This window comes from Ambystoma mexicanum, chromosome 1p (genome assembly GCF_040938575.1).
Source record: "Ambystoma mexicanum isolate Mex_15411 chromosome 1p, UKY_AmexF1_1, whole genome shotgun sequence".
NCBI lineage: Eukaryota > Metazoa > Chordata > Amphibia > Caudata > Ambystomatidae > Ambystoma > Ambystoma mexicanum.
The window spans coordinates 673,618,119-673,632,805 of NC_090921.1; the positions used below are offsets into that span (position 1 = coordinate 673,618,119).

General features: G+C 45.8%; 1 protein-coding gene across 4 annotated transcripts in view; it reads right to left on the bottom strand.

The window, feature by feature from the left end:
- Positions 1-14,687, bottom strand: part of ARNT (aryl hydrocarbon receptor nuclear translocator) — a 675,339-nt gene that overhangs the window by 85,594 nt on the left and 575,058 nt on the right. For all 4 annotated transcript variants that reach the window (XM_069649742.1, XM_069649743.1, XM_069649741.1 and 1 more), the window contains exon 19: positions 5,091-5,247. In XM_069649742.1, the coding sequence (XP_069505843.1) occupies positions 5,091-5,247 (157 nt within the window). The remainder of the gene's footprint in view (positions 1-5,090; positions 5,248-14,687) is intronic.

Genomic DNA, 14,687 nt, shown 5'->3' on the forward strand with positions numbered 1-14,687 from the left:
CAGGAACCAAGGGAGGTGCCCGAAAATCCCTGTGCTTAGTCTCCTTGGTTACAGGAATGCACCCAAAGGTGATTGGCCGGCTGGCTGTCCTTGGCAAACAGCCACCCTGCTGTGTGAGTGACAGCTAGGCTGCAAATTAATGGGAACGACTTGCATATAAGGAGAAGTCTTTTGCAAGGAAGGCAGAGTCGATCACTGGACGAAGGAACCGAAGAAAGAAACTGCAAGAGAAGCTTGCTGCACCTCCTGGACCGTTGGTTTGCCCGGTGAAGCACTGCTGCAGAGCTGAAGCTCCTATTTCGACACAGACTAGAGAACCCCGAAAAGGACAACTTATTCCCTTTGGTTGGTGGGACCAATCGACCCCCAAGACGAACTCGACCGAAACCCCTCTCTCTGCTGGCTGTACTTCCATTTCTGCTGCAGGAACGAGTGCCAGGGGACAGGAACACCAGAATCGAGTGCATCGTTTTAAAGCCAGACCCGAGCTCTAGGAAGATCCTCCGGACTGCCTCGAAGCAGGCTGACCAAGCCTAAGCCACCTCAACGAGTGCTGGACCCCAGAAGCAAGGAAAGTCTACAAGGCGTTCAAGAACCGTGGTGGTGCCATTTGTGAGTAGCTGAAACCGCGAAGTGCTGCTGATCTGAATTGCACCTATTGCTGCTGCCGACCTTCAAATCGTAGTGCAGGAGTCTCCAGACGTCCTCCCTCTTGTCCCCACGACTGAGGCCCAGGAACAACAGGATCTGCAGGAACAGAAGCCAGCTGGAACCATTTCTTCAGACCTAAGGTACTGTGAACTAAGGGGTACTTACTTCTTGTGTGTGTAGCTTGCTAGCTTTCACTGGAGACTTGCATTTGTTGCCCTTTGCAGAGTTGCTTGCAGCTTTGCCCTTCACAAGCCTCCCAGCAGTTTGTGGCCCAACAGTGATAATCTACATTGCATTGGGGAGGAGGGGTCAAAAGTGCTTACCTGTTTGAGAAACTTGTTAACCATTGTTTCCTCACCTAACCTTTTCCTTTTTGTCACCCCTTCAGCATTACCATTTAAGTGATATATTAAGGTCCACAGTGTCCTAACTATTGAAGTCACCTCAGGCTGTAAGAATATCTGTGTACATCCCAAAAAGGGTATCTACTTTATTGAACAGAAGGAGTGTATTTTTATTGTTGCCAATTGCTCCCTTCGAAAGAAGGCTTTTTTTTAATATACTTATTTTAATTGAAAATCTATTTTTACAAGAATCAACAATTACACCTTTTCTATGATCAGATAAAACTTTAAAAGAAAGTCAAGATCCTCCAGAGGGGGTAGGAAGTTGAATAAGATGGTAGTGGGAGCATACAGTGTGACACGTAGAAAGTTGGTTGGTGCGCTCTCCAGCTGTAAGTCGCATGAAGTTCTCTCCTTACCGCTCAACAATTCGAAGGTTCTCCCACCCCCGATCCTTTGTGCAGTCTTTCATCTTAGCTTTCAGTCTGGTCTCATGGTATCTAATTTCAAGCTCTTGAAAAATTTGGTGACTGCAATTACCCACGTGGTTCGTTCGCCACTCATGAGACGAGACCACCATTCCTTTTCGTCATAGGAATGGAGGTCAAAGAGAATGTGGTTAAAATAAACTTCTCTTTGCTGCTCCAATGCTTGACAATTAACAGTAGACGTCTTAAAATTTCGATCGAGTCCTTGTTTTGACAAAACCGACAACATTTTTCAACCTTTTTGCCCCTCTCGGCTACTACCTCTTTTGTCATTAATAGATTCAATCTTATTCTCAAAAAATGTTCCCTTAGCTTTTAGTTGGGACATTTCTGGATGTAATTTGGAGGTTGGTTGATTTTGTTTATTATCAGAGGTATGTTCTTTGTCAATTTGTTTCTATTTGCCTGGTCTTGCGTTGCTATTCAATCCTGAATGAGTAGTTTATTTTTTATTTTTGATGGATTGTTCAAAAGATCCTCCTCTGTGCAGCCAATTTGGCCCAATCTCGTTTGGATTTCCGTGACCCATCTAGACATGATCTTAGTACTGGTTTCCTGAAGTTCTTTGTTAATTAGGCCGAATATGTGGGGCTTGCTTTGTCGATTATCTTCCTGTAAAGCATGATTCTATTGCGAGCAACTATTGATGAGATGGATTGCAGCCTTAGTTCACTCCGAATCGATGCTATCGGGGTTGATTGCGGCAATATCAAAACCCTTCGCCAAAACTTTCCTTCCAACTTATCCCATAGGGTTTCTGGGAGATTTGGCATGGTTTCAACGCCATATGTTAGGCTTGGTATTATCTTGGCCTTATAGAATTTCAGGACCGGTATAAAGGAGAATCTTCCATATTTCCTATTAACGGCTTTAGTCTGTGCGATCAAGGCTTTCAATTTGGAGTGTTTCTTGCATTGGTAAATCCCTTCTGTTTAGCTAAGGGTCACGCCTAAATATTTGAAGCTGGTAACTGTGCCTAGTTTTTTCCCTTCAATGACCCATTTTGGGTTTTCGTTTTTTTTCTTTGAGAGTTCAAAAGACATTATCTTAGTTTTGGAGTTGTTTATTTCCAAATCGTTTGCTTTAATGTACGAGGCCAAGTTGTCCAATTTTCTTTGGAGGCCTATTTGAGTTTGATCAATGATGATAATGTCATCTGCGTAGATTAGTCGGGGTAGATGTTCACCCCCGAAGGTTGGAGGGAAAGCTGGAACTTCCGATTCACTGCCCTTATAATCGGCAATGTATTCGTTATATAACACAGGTGCCAGGGGGCAGCCTTGGTTGACCCCCCCCAGGTCGTTCGATCGGTTTTGTTAATTGACCTGCTCTGCTAAGGCGTACTTGAATTGTTGTTTCGGAATATAATGCTCCGATTTGCCCCAGCAATTGCGATGGGCATTGCCAAGAAATATGTTTGTTCCAAAGTTTGGACCGGTTGACCTGGTCAAATGCCTGAACGAGGTCTATAAATCCCATAAATACTCTTGGTTTGCCTTCCAAAACTTTGTTCTTCAGTATACTCAATAAAAGAATATTTGCTGTTGTTCCTACGGATTTGACGAATCCGGACTGTAGTGGATCATTGATGTTATTGCTGTTGGTCTAAGTTTGGAATTGATCCAATAAACAGGCAAAGAGCTTTCCGATTGTGTCAAGTAGTGCGATTGGGCGGTAATGTTTTGGATTATCCCTTGCTCCCTTCTTGAATATTGGTACAATATTTGCACATTTCCATGACACTGGGAGTGATCTTGTCCGCTGACATTCTTTAAATACCTTAGAGATGAATATCGACCAGGCATCCGCCTGCTTTTTCAAGTCGAAATTGGTCACCCCGTCAGGACCGGGAGCTCTGGAGTGGTTTCATTTTTTTTATTTTGGCTAGTATTTGGGCCGGCTTGTGTGGAATGACCCATGGCTCAGAAGCTTCTTACGGTGTCTCTATGGTGTTCCTTGCCTGATACAACTGTTTAAAGTGGTTGATCCATTTTGCTTCTCCCACGCTGTTCTGTAGGACGTCATTGGATAATCTTGTGGTGGTTTTTACCAGGGTCCAGAAAGTAGTAGTTTTTCTCCCGCAAATGGCCCTCAGCATTTCTTCAGAGTCGACCTGGTACATTTTCTTTCTGTGGATTCTCGCCCAGACTTTATATTCCTTTTCAGCATTAATAGCCTCTGCTTTTATGCTGGGTGATGATGGTTTTTTTTGCCTGTCTCTTTAGTTTGCGCATCCATCTACGCTTTATGACTAGATCTTGATCGTATGTGTGGATTGTAGATCTTGTGCAAATTACTGATTTTCCGTCCGATTTCTTGAAGGCCATGAGAAGTGGACGATAGTCTATTGATTTATTAGTTGTATCAGTATTAGAATATTGATTGATTAGTTGTGCAATCCCTGCTTCTGTTATCTTAAGGCGCACTGCACTACAATCAGCCTTTAATTCATATTGGATTGTCTCAATTGGTGGTTTTGGAGAAATCCACTTCATCTGCAACATGTCGTGGTCGCTGTGGGTAGTTCTTACTACATTGAAAGATTTTATTTCTGCGAGTAGATTGCGCGAAACGTAGATGTGATCTATTGTTCCTGTTTGGTTTTCTCGTTCCCAGGTTGGAATCCTTTTTATTGCTGTTTCAAACAGCAGATGGAGATTGTGCAGGTCATTGATTTTCATGAGGGACTTCCATAATCTGGCCCTTACTGATGGCTCCGTATGTTGTTGGTTGGTCGTTTTTTGGTCACCAACTCCTTCGCAAGTTATATTTAGGTCGCCGCCAATCAAAATATGATCAATGTCATGGTTCTCAGACGTTGTTTCAATAACTTTTTCCAGATTGTGAAGGAAATCGTTGTTAGTAATAGCATTAGGGTTCCAGTAGATATTTATGAAAAGCATCTTCCTTTTTGTCGTTTCTGACTTTGCAATGTGACAGTTCCATAGAACTAGAGATGCTTGTATAAAATGTGTTGATGTTAATGCTGAAATCAGATGGAACCCGCTGCTTGAACGAAAGGCTGTTAATAGACCCAAAGGCTTATTTTAAAACGGACTGTTGAATTAATAATTATTTAATCAAGAAACCTTGAGTATAAGTGTTATTTGAATACATGTCACTGTGAAACTATGTTGCAACCCTACAGCTCACATTGACCCCTCTTGAGATAAGCCTGGCTGCTCAGTCACACTACCAACTTCTGTAGTGCAGGCCTATATCAAAGGTTGGGTTACCTATTGCCAAGAGGAAAAGGCTGGTGTAGTCTCCCACAGGGTTACTACATACAATCTTACCTAACAATATGTGCCATACAAATAAATATAAAAACCCTTGACTCACCTCTGTGATATGGAGTAATGTTTGTGCCATATGTGACATCTGGTAGAACGTGGAACTAACCAGTGTCCCCAAGACAAATTGATTTCCATTGGTGAGGGTGAAAAAGACAACTCACTAAAAAGAGGTCAGGATCACAAAATTAGTCACTAGATATTCTGGTGGTATGGGGTACCCCATTGAAAGAGCTGGGAAAGCTGCATAAAGAAGAATCGTACCTAACAACGATCCCTTTGCAAACAATGTTGGGTCATCTGGTTCCACTTACCGAAGCTGCCAGCCCGGCTTGCCAGACTAGAGTAGGCAGCTGTGACTGCTGAGGATGTCGATCCCTGAGTTGACATTGGGCTGAAAGGAGTAGAACTTGGTTGAAATGTCGTCATCCCAAATGGAGGGGATTGTGTCTTTGTTGCCTGTGATGACACCTATGGGGATCAAAAGACAAACATGAGTATTACATGCAGAAAGAAAAGTTACCTACTTCCCAACCAAACTTTGGTGACAACAGGATAGCATAGAAGGTTACTAGATGGCTTTACAGAACACTGTCTCACAACTAAGGCACATATCCTCTCCTCTACACCAGCCTTGTTGCCTAAAAAACCTTTTAGGATTCTTGATGATATGGCAATGTGTGAAAAAGCATATAGAAAAGTTGATTAACTTTGTAACCCAGCCTTCCTGGAAGCTGGGTCAGGAGAGATGGAATGAATACAAAACGAAATAATCTGTTGCGCAGCCAGCCTGCTTGCCTCAGAACAATGAGTCAAGTGGTAACTTACAGTGGCCTAGCTAAGCTACCTTTGAAACTGATGAAGATGCTCAGTGACAAAACAGAAATCTACAGTGTTAAGGAGTTTTAAAATAGTCCACCAATTGTAGGACTTGTGAAGACACACACTTGGGAAACAGGGCTCCAACTCTTAGTATAGTTATCACGATCCCCTGCTTCATCACTTAAGTCTGACAAACTCCCTTCCCCCGCACCTGATTCACTGGAAGTAGTGGAGGAGTCCTTGTTCCACTTTCTGGTGAGCTGCTTGGTCTTGAAGAGGTATGGTCTCCCTCGGTGGGAAGCCACAATGCCCGCTTGCTATAAAGAAGCCAGCTAGAGGCCTCTTCCCAAGGGAGCCAATTAAGAGGAAAAAGCCTGGTAGGCGGGAAAAAAACCTCTTGGTAGTGTAGCTCCTGTGTAGTGGTGAAGAGAAGCAGGTAACCAGATGGGACTGGCAAGTCCAACACTCCTTGGTGCAGAGGTTTGAAAGTAGTGTTGAGAGGAGGCGATGATCCTTGGATGGGAAGCACTCCAAAAGGGTACTTGCAGTCTTCACTGTTAGGAGGGTCCTGGGAAGGCTTAAGGAGAATGCAGAGCAGTCTCCACTGCAGAGATGTGTGGATAACCAGGGTCATGTGAGAATAACCTCTGTAGCAAAAGGTGGGGTAGCAGAGGTGAGCACAGGAAGTCCGAAGAGGAGAGAAAGAGTAGAACAGCAAAGCCATGAAAGGAAAGTAGAAGAAAAACAAAAGGCAACGAAGCAAGCACTGAGCAAGGCGGATCCTGTGGGAAGCTCCGGAGAGAGCGGCAGCAGGACGGGGCTCAGAAAGAGCGAGAGAAGAGGGAGAAACGTGGAGTGGCCACAGAGCAAAAGCCCCGAAGAGAGGGCTGAAAGGAGTGAACGGCAAACTGGCGAAGCGCCAGCAGGCACAAGGAAGAGCGGGGAACACTGCATTTCACCCAGAGCAGGGAGAGCAGCAAATTGGGTTGCACCGCGCCGGGTGCCTGCCGCGTTTTGAATTTACAGCCCTAGGCGGCCAGGACAGTTGGAAGACAAGACTGTCAAAGCACGCTTCTGTAGAATGTGCTGTGGCTTCCTAATGGCGTCCGTATCTCCAGGGTCTCCACAAGCACCAGTTCTGCAGGTGCTGCCAGTAGGCTTGAACCACACACGTTTTGTTGGTAGCAATAGCTGAGCAGTCAGGCTTATTTTAGGAGGGAGAACATGTTAAGGAGAATTTTCATTTTTGTGCTAAAATCCTCCCACCATAGAGAACCCCAGCTCTGAGTGTGACCTTTTTTTTTCACTCTCTCGTGTGCATTTCCCTGATTTGGATTTTATATTTTTAGTGTTTTTGGAGTCTGACAAACTCCATAGGCATCTGCTTTTTGTGTAGGGACAAACAGCACCTTTAGTGCATTGTCACTGAGAAATAAGTGATTTCTCTAAGGTTTAAATACCTTTTCTTGGATAAACTACAGTTCCAAAGAATAGTAAGATGAAATGGATCTCACTTACCCTTTCTCTTAGTAGGTCCAGCACACACCATCTTCTGTAGAGTGCTGGGGAGTTACTTAGCAGCCTGTTATCCTACTTTCTCATGTAACATTTTTTGTTACCCTCACTTCTTTAAATGGCTGTCAGCAGTGGTTTAATTTTTACTACCTTTGTGCTTTTCTACCGCAGGCTGAACCCTCAGCTGCAGTACAGCACCCATGGGTGTCCATTATGTCAAAATGTTCCCATATTTTTTCACCATTTTCAATTTGTAAGGTCTTTCCTGGCTTTTACTCTGTGCGTTGAGAAATATTTGAACCCTTTGAGTGTTTTGCCTTTTGCAGGCTTCAGCCATGACGCCCGCCCAGGCTCCAGTGTGTCTGGAAGGACCGGATGTGAGGGAGGGTCCCGAAACTCCCGTCCTTTGTCTCTAGGTGCGCCTGATCGAGCTAAGTCCTTATTAGTCAGCTGGCTGTCCTGGAAGGACAGACCCCCTGCTGTGTGATTTACAGCCTAGACTGTGGATGAATGGGAAAACATGCTTAAAAGGCAAGTGTTTTGGGACTGTAGGGAGAGTCGACCACTGGAAGAAACATCTGAAGCAGGAATCGTGACGAGATGCCCGCTGCAACCTCCTGGACCTCGAAGTACCGGTGAAGCCCTGCTGGTGTGCTGACCTCTTTTTTTCGAACTGACGGAGAAGCTCCGGAAGGGACGACTTCTTCGCTTGGGTTGGTGGGACCAACTAAACCGGAGACAAACTCCACTTTGGAGCAATCCCAGATTTGCTGTGCCTCTCCGTAGCTGCAGAAGCCCAATGTCAGGGGCCGAGTGCCCATAACCGAGCGCAAGTCTGCTGCGGAACAAATCTGGCCAAAAGCTCCAGGAGCCACCCAAGGACACTCCAGAAGCAGAATCCCTCACCAGAGTCCCCTCACCAGAGTCCAGGACCGAGGGAGCAAGGAAAGTCCAACCAGGGATTTGTTCTGCATCAGTGCTGTTTGCAAAGCACTGAAACCACGAAGTGCAGCTGAATTGAAGAGAGCCTGTAGCTTGCGACGACCTTCCAGAGTACTGCCACAGGAGCCCTTTAGACGTCCTCCCTCTTGTCCCCATGACTGAAGCTCAGGAACCAGTTTCTGCATAGCTGTAGCAAGACGGAATTCAGCTGGACCACTTTTATTCCAACCTGAGGTACTGTTTGGGCTTGAAGGTACTTACCTTCTCGCATTAAGTCATGCTGTCTCACTTGAGAATTGCACTTGCTTAACTTTCTGAGTTGATTCCAACTCCCCTTTGCACAGGCCTGACAGCTTGTGCGTCTTCAGTGATTTCCTTTGAACAATCTGACTTTGTGAAAGACTTTTATCCAAGAAGTGCATCAGAACTAAAGACTTTGTCCAAATGACTTTGGCTATCCCGGCTCCTTAAAGGCACTCTCCTAAATCTATTGACTTTGGTATTGCTTGTCCCTCCATAGGTTGTAGCTTGTTGAATACTGTTACTGCTGGGAAATGCTTACCTAGACTTCAGTGAAGGATTCAGTTGTCCTCACCTCTTTAATAAACTGTCCTAACCTTTTTATTTTCCTTAACTCTTCCTTCCTGCAACCCAGATTCTACAAAGTACATTGGTGTGATATATAAATGCAAATACTGTACCTTGTAATTGAAGTCACTTCAGGGTGTAGGAGAAATGTATTGAGCATATCCAACAAATATTCACCAACTTAATTGATTTTGTAAAGTATTTCCAAAGTTTAATTGTACCATTACAAAGAATTGCCTTTTTAAAGAATGCTCATTTAAAACTGATGTTAAATAAATAACTATTTATAACTGAAACCTTGAGTGTAAGTGTTACTTGTATTGACAGATTTCATTTGTGCAGCTCTACAGCTCACATTTACCCATCTTGAGACAGGTCTGGCTGCTCAGTCAAACTACCAATTTGTGTAGTACAGACCTATACCAAAAGGTGGGTTACCTAATACTAAGCAGATAAGTCTTGTGTGACTGCACCAATTCATACCTAACAGAAAGGGCTTTAGGCAGTACATAAACTTAATGTATAGACATAGGTCAAAGAAACACTGACACTAAAAGTTATAATCCTCTTCAAATACTGCCTCAACTACTTGGCAGGATTCGGCTGGGGTCGTAGCAGTAGAGCTGCATACCCTAATCAATTATCACATTAAGTTATCCTCATTACAAGCTATAGCCTGGTCCAGCCTGTATGGGCAGTCCTTCACTTAACAATTCTGAAGCACCCAAAGAGCCCTTAGATAATCCAAAGGGCGCCAACATCAATCAGTTGACCGCTATCCCTTTTAAACAGGGTCCTATTACTCCTGGTGCATCAATAGGGGAATAACAACCTGTTAGGGAGAATTCTCATAAATGTGCTAATTCCCTTCACGTTAGAAACCCCTACCAACTTTGCTGGATTTTGAGGACTTGATGTTTTTTTTTTTTTTACCTGGAGAGTGTGAACCTTTTTTCCACACACTCTCATGTATTTTGAATGTGTTTTACTCTTATGTTCTTTGATTATGGAGTTTTAGACAACTCCATATGCATCATCTTTTCATGTGTGTCACACAGCACCCTCAGTGCTGTCCGTAGGTTTAAATGCCTTCTCTGGGATGAACTACTGTTTCCCAGAGAATGTTAAATGAAATTGACTTTACTTGTCTTTTCAAATTCCTAGACCCAGTACACACTATCTTACAATAGAGTGCTGGAGGGGTTACCTAGTATCCCCCGTCTATAAACTCATGTAGCAGCCAAATGCTGCCTTTTCCTCTAGAAATGGCTGGTGGCAGTGGTTTTACAACAAACTACCATGATTTTTCCCCGACTGCGAAAACCGGTAGCATTAAATCGTGCGAGCCATATTTTTCAAGATGGATTCTTAGCCTCCTTTGTTTAAACGGGTCCCGGTCTTCTTTTTCCACCATTTCTTTTTTTGAAAGGTCCTTCTAGAGTTTGTCTCTGCGCCCCAAACCAGGTTTGGTTCCTTTGTTCCTATGCCTTTGGTGGGCTTCAGGACTGAAGACCGCCTCTGGCACCTGAGTGTCTGGGGTGGGCAGGACTTGAGGGATGTGCCCAAAACTCCCTGTGCTTAGTCTCCTACGAAACCCAATTGCACTCTGGCGTGATTGCTGGCTGACTGTCCGGCAAGGACAGCCACCCTGCTGGGTGAGTGGCAGCTAGGCTGGAATGAATGGGAGAAAACTGTTTAAAAGGCGAGTCTCTTGGCTTGGTAGGCAGAGTCGACCACTGGAACGAAAGAACCGAAGACAAGCTGGAAGAGGACGGCTGCTGCAACTCCTGGACCGTTGGGTTGCCCAGTGAAGCCCTGCTGCAAGTCCGAATCACCAAATTCATCTCGAAAGAGAAGCCCTTCAAGGACGACTTCTCCCTTTGAGTTGGTGGGACCAATCAACTCATAAGCCACCTGGATACCATTCTCAGAGCTGGCTGTATTTTCCTCAGAGTGCTGCAGGAAACCGAATAGCCAGGGCGAAGGACACCAGTTTGTGGGCTTGACTACAGCTACCGGAATCGAAGATTTGCCTTTGCCAGCTTTTTTACCAGTCCCAGTGCAGTGCAGGAGTCCCCCGACGTCCTCCCTCTTGTCCCCACGACTGAAGCTCAAGAACAGCGAGATCTGCAGGAACTGCCAGGAACAGACGTCTTCAGCTGCATCTTTTTCTTCATTGTAAGGTACTGTGAAAACCTGACCGAGAGAACTTACCTCTCCTGCGAAAGTGCGTGAAACTTTGGCAACTTGCAGGCCTAGTCAGCGTGTGACCCGACATATGAATCTTTATTTTACGAACTACATCTAAGAAACCGGTGCCGTCCCACCTGCCAGGGTCAGACCTGGTGAGTGGAATGGCACCCGTCGCAGAGTTTTATGGAAGCACTGGCATCGTTAATGGTGCCGGTGCTTCTGTGGTCCCGAGGACTCCATGGGAATGGGAATTTACAAAATTAGCAGCGCCTAACTTCCCGGCTGCCGGGGTCGGAATGCCCCAGTGTTACCGGGAAGTCAGGTGCCGGTAATTCATTATGGGTCCGTCGACTATCTGCCGTTTATACCGGCATGGCTACCGCCGGACCCGTAATGAGGCCCAATGTCTTTGACTTTCACCATTTAGGGCTTGCTGGTCTAGGCGCAGTTGTCAGACTACGCGGTCCACCCATCACAGGTCGCGCAACCAGGAACAATAGACTCTCCAACCCACACAAGTTCTTCTGTACTCTGTGCAGATTCACATTCACTTGGCTTCTCTTTATCAGCCTCTTGACTCTGTGTGCAGTTTCACACCCTCCTGGTTTCTCGGGGTTAGCTTCTTGGCTTTGCCATAACATGTTACACACTTCTTGGCCTTGCCGTACTGTATTCATTCATAAAATACACTTTGTGGTGGTCTTTCCCACGCCCCACCTTTCTGTTGCTTTCTTTCACACTTCCGCTCTTTTACGTAAGTTGCTTTCAAATGGGCACTTTCACTTTTTCGTGTTCTGTCGCTATTAACCTTGCCCATAAAGTTTTATTCAGTTCCGTATTCAATAAGCTTACTTTAGTTCGATTTCAAGGTTTCATTTAATTCGATATTCAATATACTTAATTCGGCTTTGTTTCAACGATTCATTCAGTTTGGTATTTAATAAGCTCATACAGCAATTGATTGTCTATGTGTAGACCTCTAGGAGTGCCCCGGTGTTGGGCACTTTCCCCTGACACTCACTAGTCATCGGTGTTCCTCTCCGGGGCGCCGCTTCTTCTCTTATGCTTCTCAGGTCGGTGGGCCGGCCTCGGCGAGCCTCGCTCGCATTCCGGATGCTGTCCTCCACACGCCGGCGGCTCTGCTGCGTAAGCACAGCCGCAGTTGGCATCCTTTCATCTTCCTTCCTCTCTGGCGACTCCAGCTGCTTTATCTCTCCAATGTGGAGGCTCCCACACCGGAGGTGGCTTACCAGCCGAGCTTGCACTGTGCTCCACAGGTCTCTGTGACATCGGCTGGCATCTTGGCTTCTTCTCAGGTCCCACCACTGATGCCTCCTCACGACACAGGCTCCCCACTGGTCCCTGACACACAGGCCTCCCTGTTGCTCACCTTGCTGCTCTTTGGTTCTCCCTTTACACACCTGCAACCACTTGATAGGTTTCAGATGCAGATCTTCAATTGCCTGACCATAGTTAAAAGGGACATGCCTGATCTTTAAAGCACTTCTTCATCCGAGTACCAGAGTGGTGAAATGAAGTTTTAGTGTTCTTCACTTCTGGTCGCTTCTTCCTCGTCCCAGGACTGTCAGAGGTAAAAGGTTGGGAAGAAAGGGGAGAGCTTTTACAATAGCCTATAAAGGCCGGGGGAGGGTTACCATGTCTCACCTACAGCCAACTCACTCCCAATTCCTAAGGACCCTCCACCCTGTGGGGTACGTTGACCAGCCCAGTAGAACTCCCCTACCTCACCAAACTACATCTCAGCAGTCACCAGCAGAATGGCTGCGCTGGCTCTGTTGAGCACTATCACCTTGCATTAAAACTGCGCTTTGCAGTCTACAAAATGATGGCTGCGCCATCTTACCAGCCACACATGGGCAAGATGAAAAAGAGAACACCCCGAGAATTGCTGCCAGTATTTTCTTCAATTGCACCAAAGAAAAGAATTCAAAGGCAGCACTGCTATGCTGCCAGCTTAAAACGTTTTCACTGAGAAGAACAAGTTACTTACCAACTATAACGTTCTTTTCGACTGGATGTGGCTACCACGTATTCCTCAACTATGATATTCATATATCCCCAGCTTTGCTGTTCAGAACAAATAAATCAATCAGCAGAGAGCGCTGTGCATGAGGTTGTGGCGTCGAAGTCCCTCAACCGTCTCCGTAGCGTGTCGACGTCACCAGTCATATAAGTAGCTTGTGCCACGCCCGTTGGCTTCAGTTCTGTTTTTTCGTGGAATTATTCGAGGAACACCCAGGCGTGCCTCTGTTACGCTCACCTGATATCCCGGGGGGCGTCTGGAAGGCTCTGAGATCTGGAACCCTGGATGCGTAGTTGCCCAGTGCTAAAGAATGAATCTGCAATTACAGAAGGGAGGATTTGTGATAACTGTCACTAATGGGTGAATCTCCCACCTCCCTCTGACCGATTCCCTTCCCACTGGGTTCTTTTCTCACCTTAGTTATTTGTAGGGTGAGCTATCCGTCCTGCGTTTCTTGTGCAGGGGCGCTTGACGTTTGTTGGTGAGCTGCCAGAGTTGCTTCACTGGTGCAGTACGCCTTCCTTGGGCCCAGGCCTGCTGTGACCCCGAATCTGCTGGTAGGCAAGTAGGTTTGTTAATTGTAAGGCTTTGTTCTGTTTATGGTGGGAATTCGTTAATGTCTTTATTTCCTTCTTTTCAGGTGCGAAGGTCTTGATGCTGGCGTGCCGGATGGAGAGGCATGTTTCCAGTTAAGAGAAAGCGCGAAGCGAAGCGCCTTTACTGTCTTTTAAAGCTAACCTGTTTTTTCTTCTTCTCCTCCTCCTCACAGGCCGCTGTGGTGCTGCGAGTGGATGAGAGCGCGATGAAAAACAGGCTCCCGGAATCTGTTAAGGTAAGTACAGCGCTGTGCGGACCTGAATATGTCTCTTTTCCTTTGCAGATGTTGCTGTGGTGCTCAGGATGGAAGTGTGGCGTAGCACGATGGAATTCAGGTAAGACTGATGGAATTCGATGTTTTGGAAGTGCGCATTCTAATATTGTTTTTCCCTTTCTCGTTATTGCAGGTCGCAATGTTCGAACAGCAGCTGTGGTAGCGGTTCGCCGGAAGTCCTTAAGCTAGTACTCACAGGTGAGTGATGTTTCTTCTTCTCTCGGTTTCCACAGATTGCAGCCCAGTTGAGATGCTGAGTGCTGGATGGTGTTTTCTCAGGTAAAACAAAATAATCTTGTTCTTGTTCTTGCAGGATTAAAGGAAGATGCTGAAGACCAGGACCTGGACACGGTGAGCGTCACGCTGCTGGTTGCAGAACACCACGAAGCATGTTCTGCAGTCAGGGTGTTGTTTATATAGCCCAGGGAAAGTAGTTCCAGGCCTGCCACACCCAAAACACTAGACCGCATGGCTTGGTTCTTAGAACTAGACTGTGTGGGTGCTTCCATGTTGGATTTAAAAGCCCATGTACATAAATGGGACCTAGTTTGAACAGCCCTTCCTTCCTACATATGAGCCTGGTGCCAAAGGCGCCAGGACTGGCTCCAGGAGCACTTTTGCAGTGGGTTTAAGGCCCTCAGGGTTCTGGTGGGAGCCTGCTTATGGCACAACTTGTGATATATGATATGATATGGCATTTATAACATGCCTATACACAGGTGTTTCAAGGCGCGAAACTGTGGCCCCCTCACAGTGGTCATGACAGCCTCAGACTGTAAGCTCTTTGTGAACGAGAAGTGTAAATAACAAACTGTACTGCGGGGTGGGATGGGCAATGAGGAATACGTGGAAGGAACATCCAGTCGAAAGAACGTTATAGTTGGTAAGTAACTTGTTTTTCGAATGGATTGTGTCCTCCCACGTATTCCTCATCTA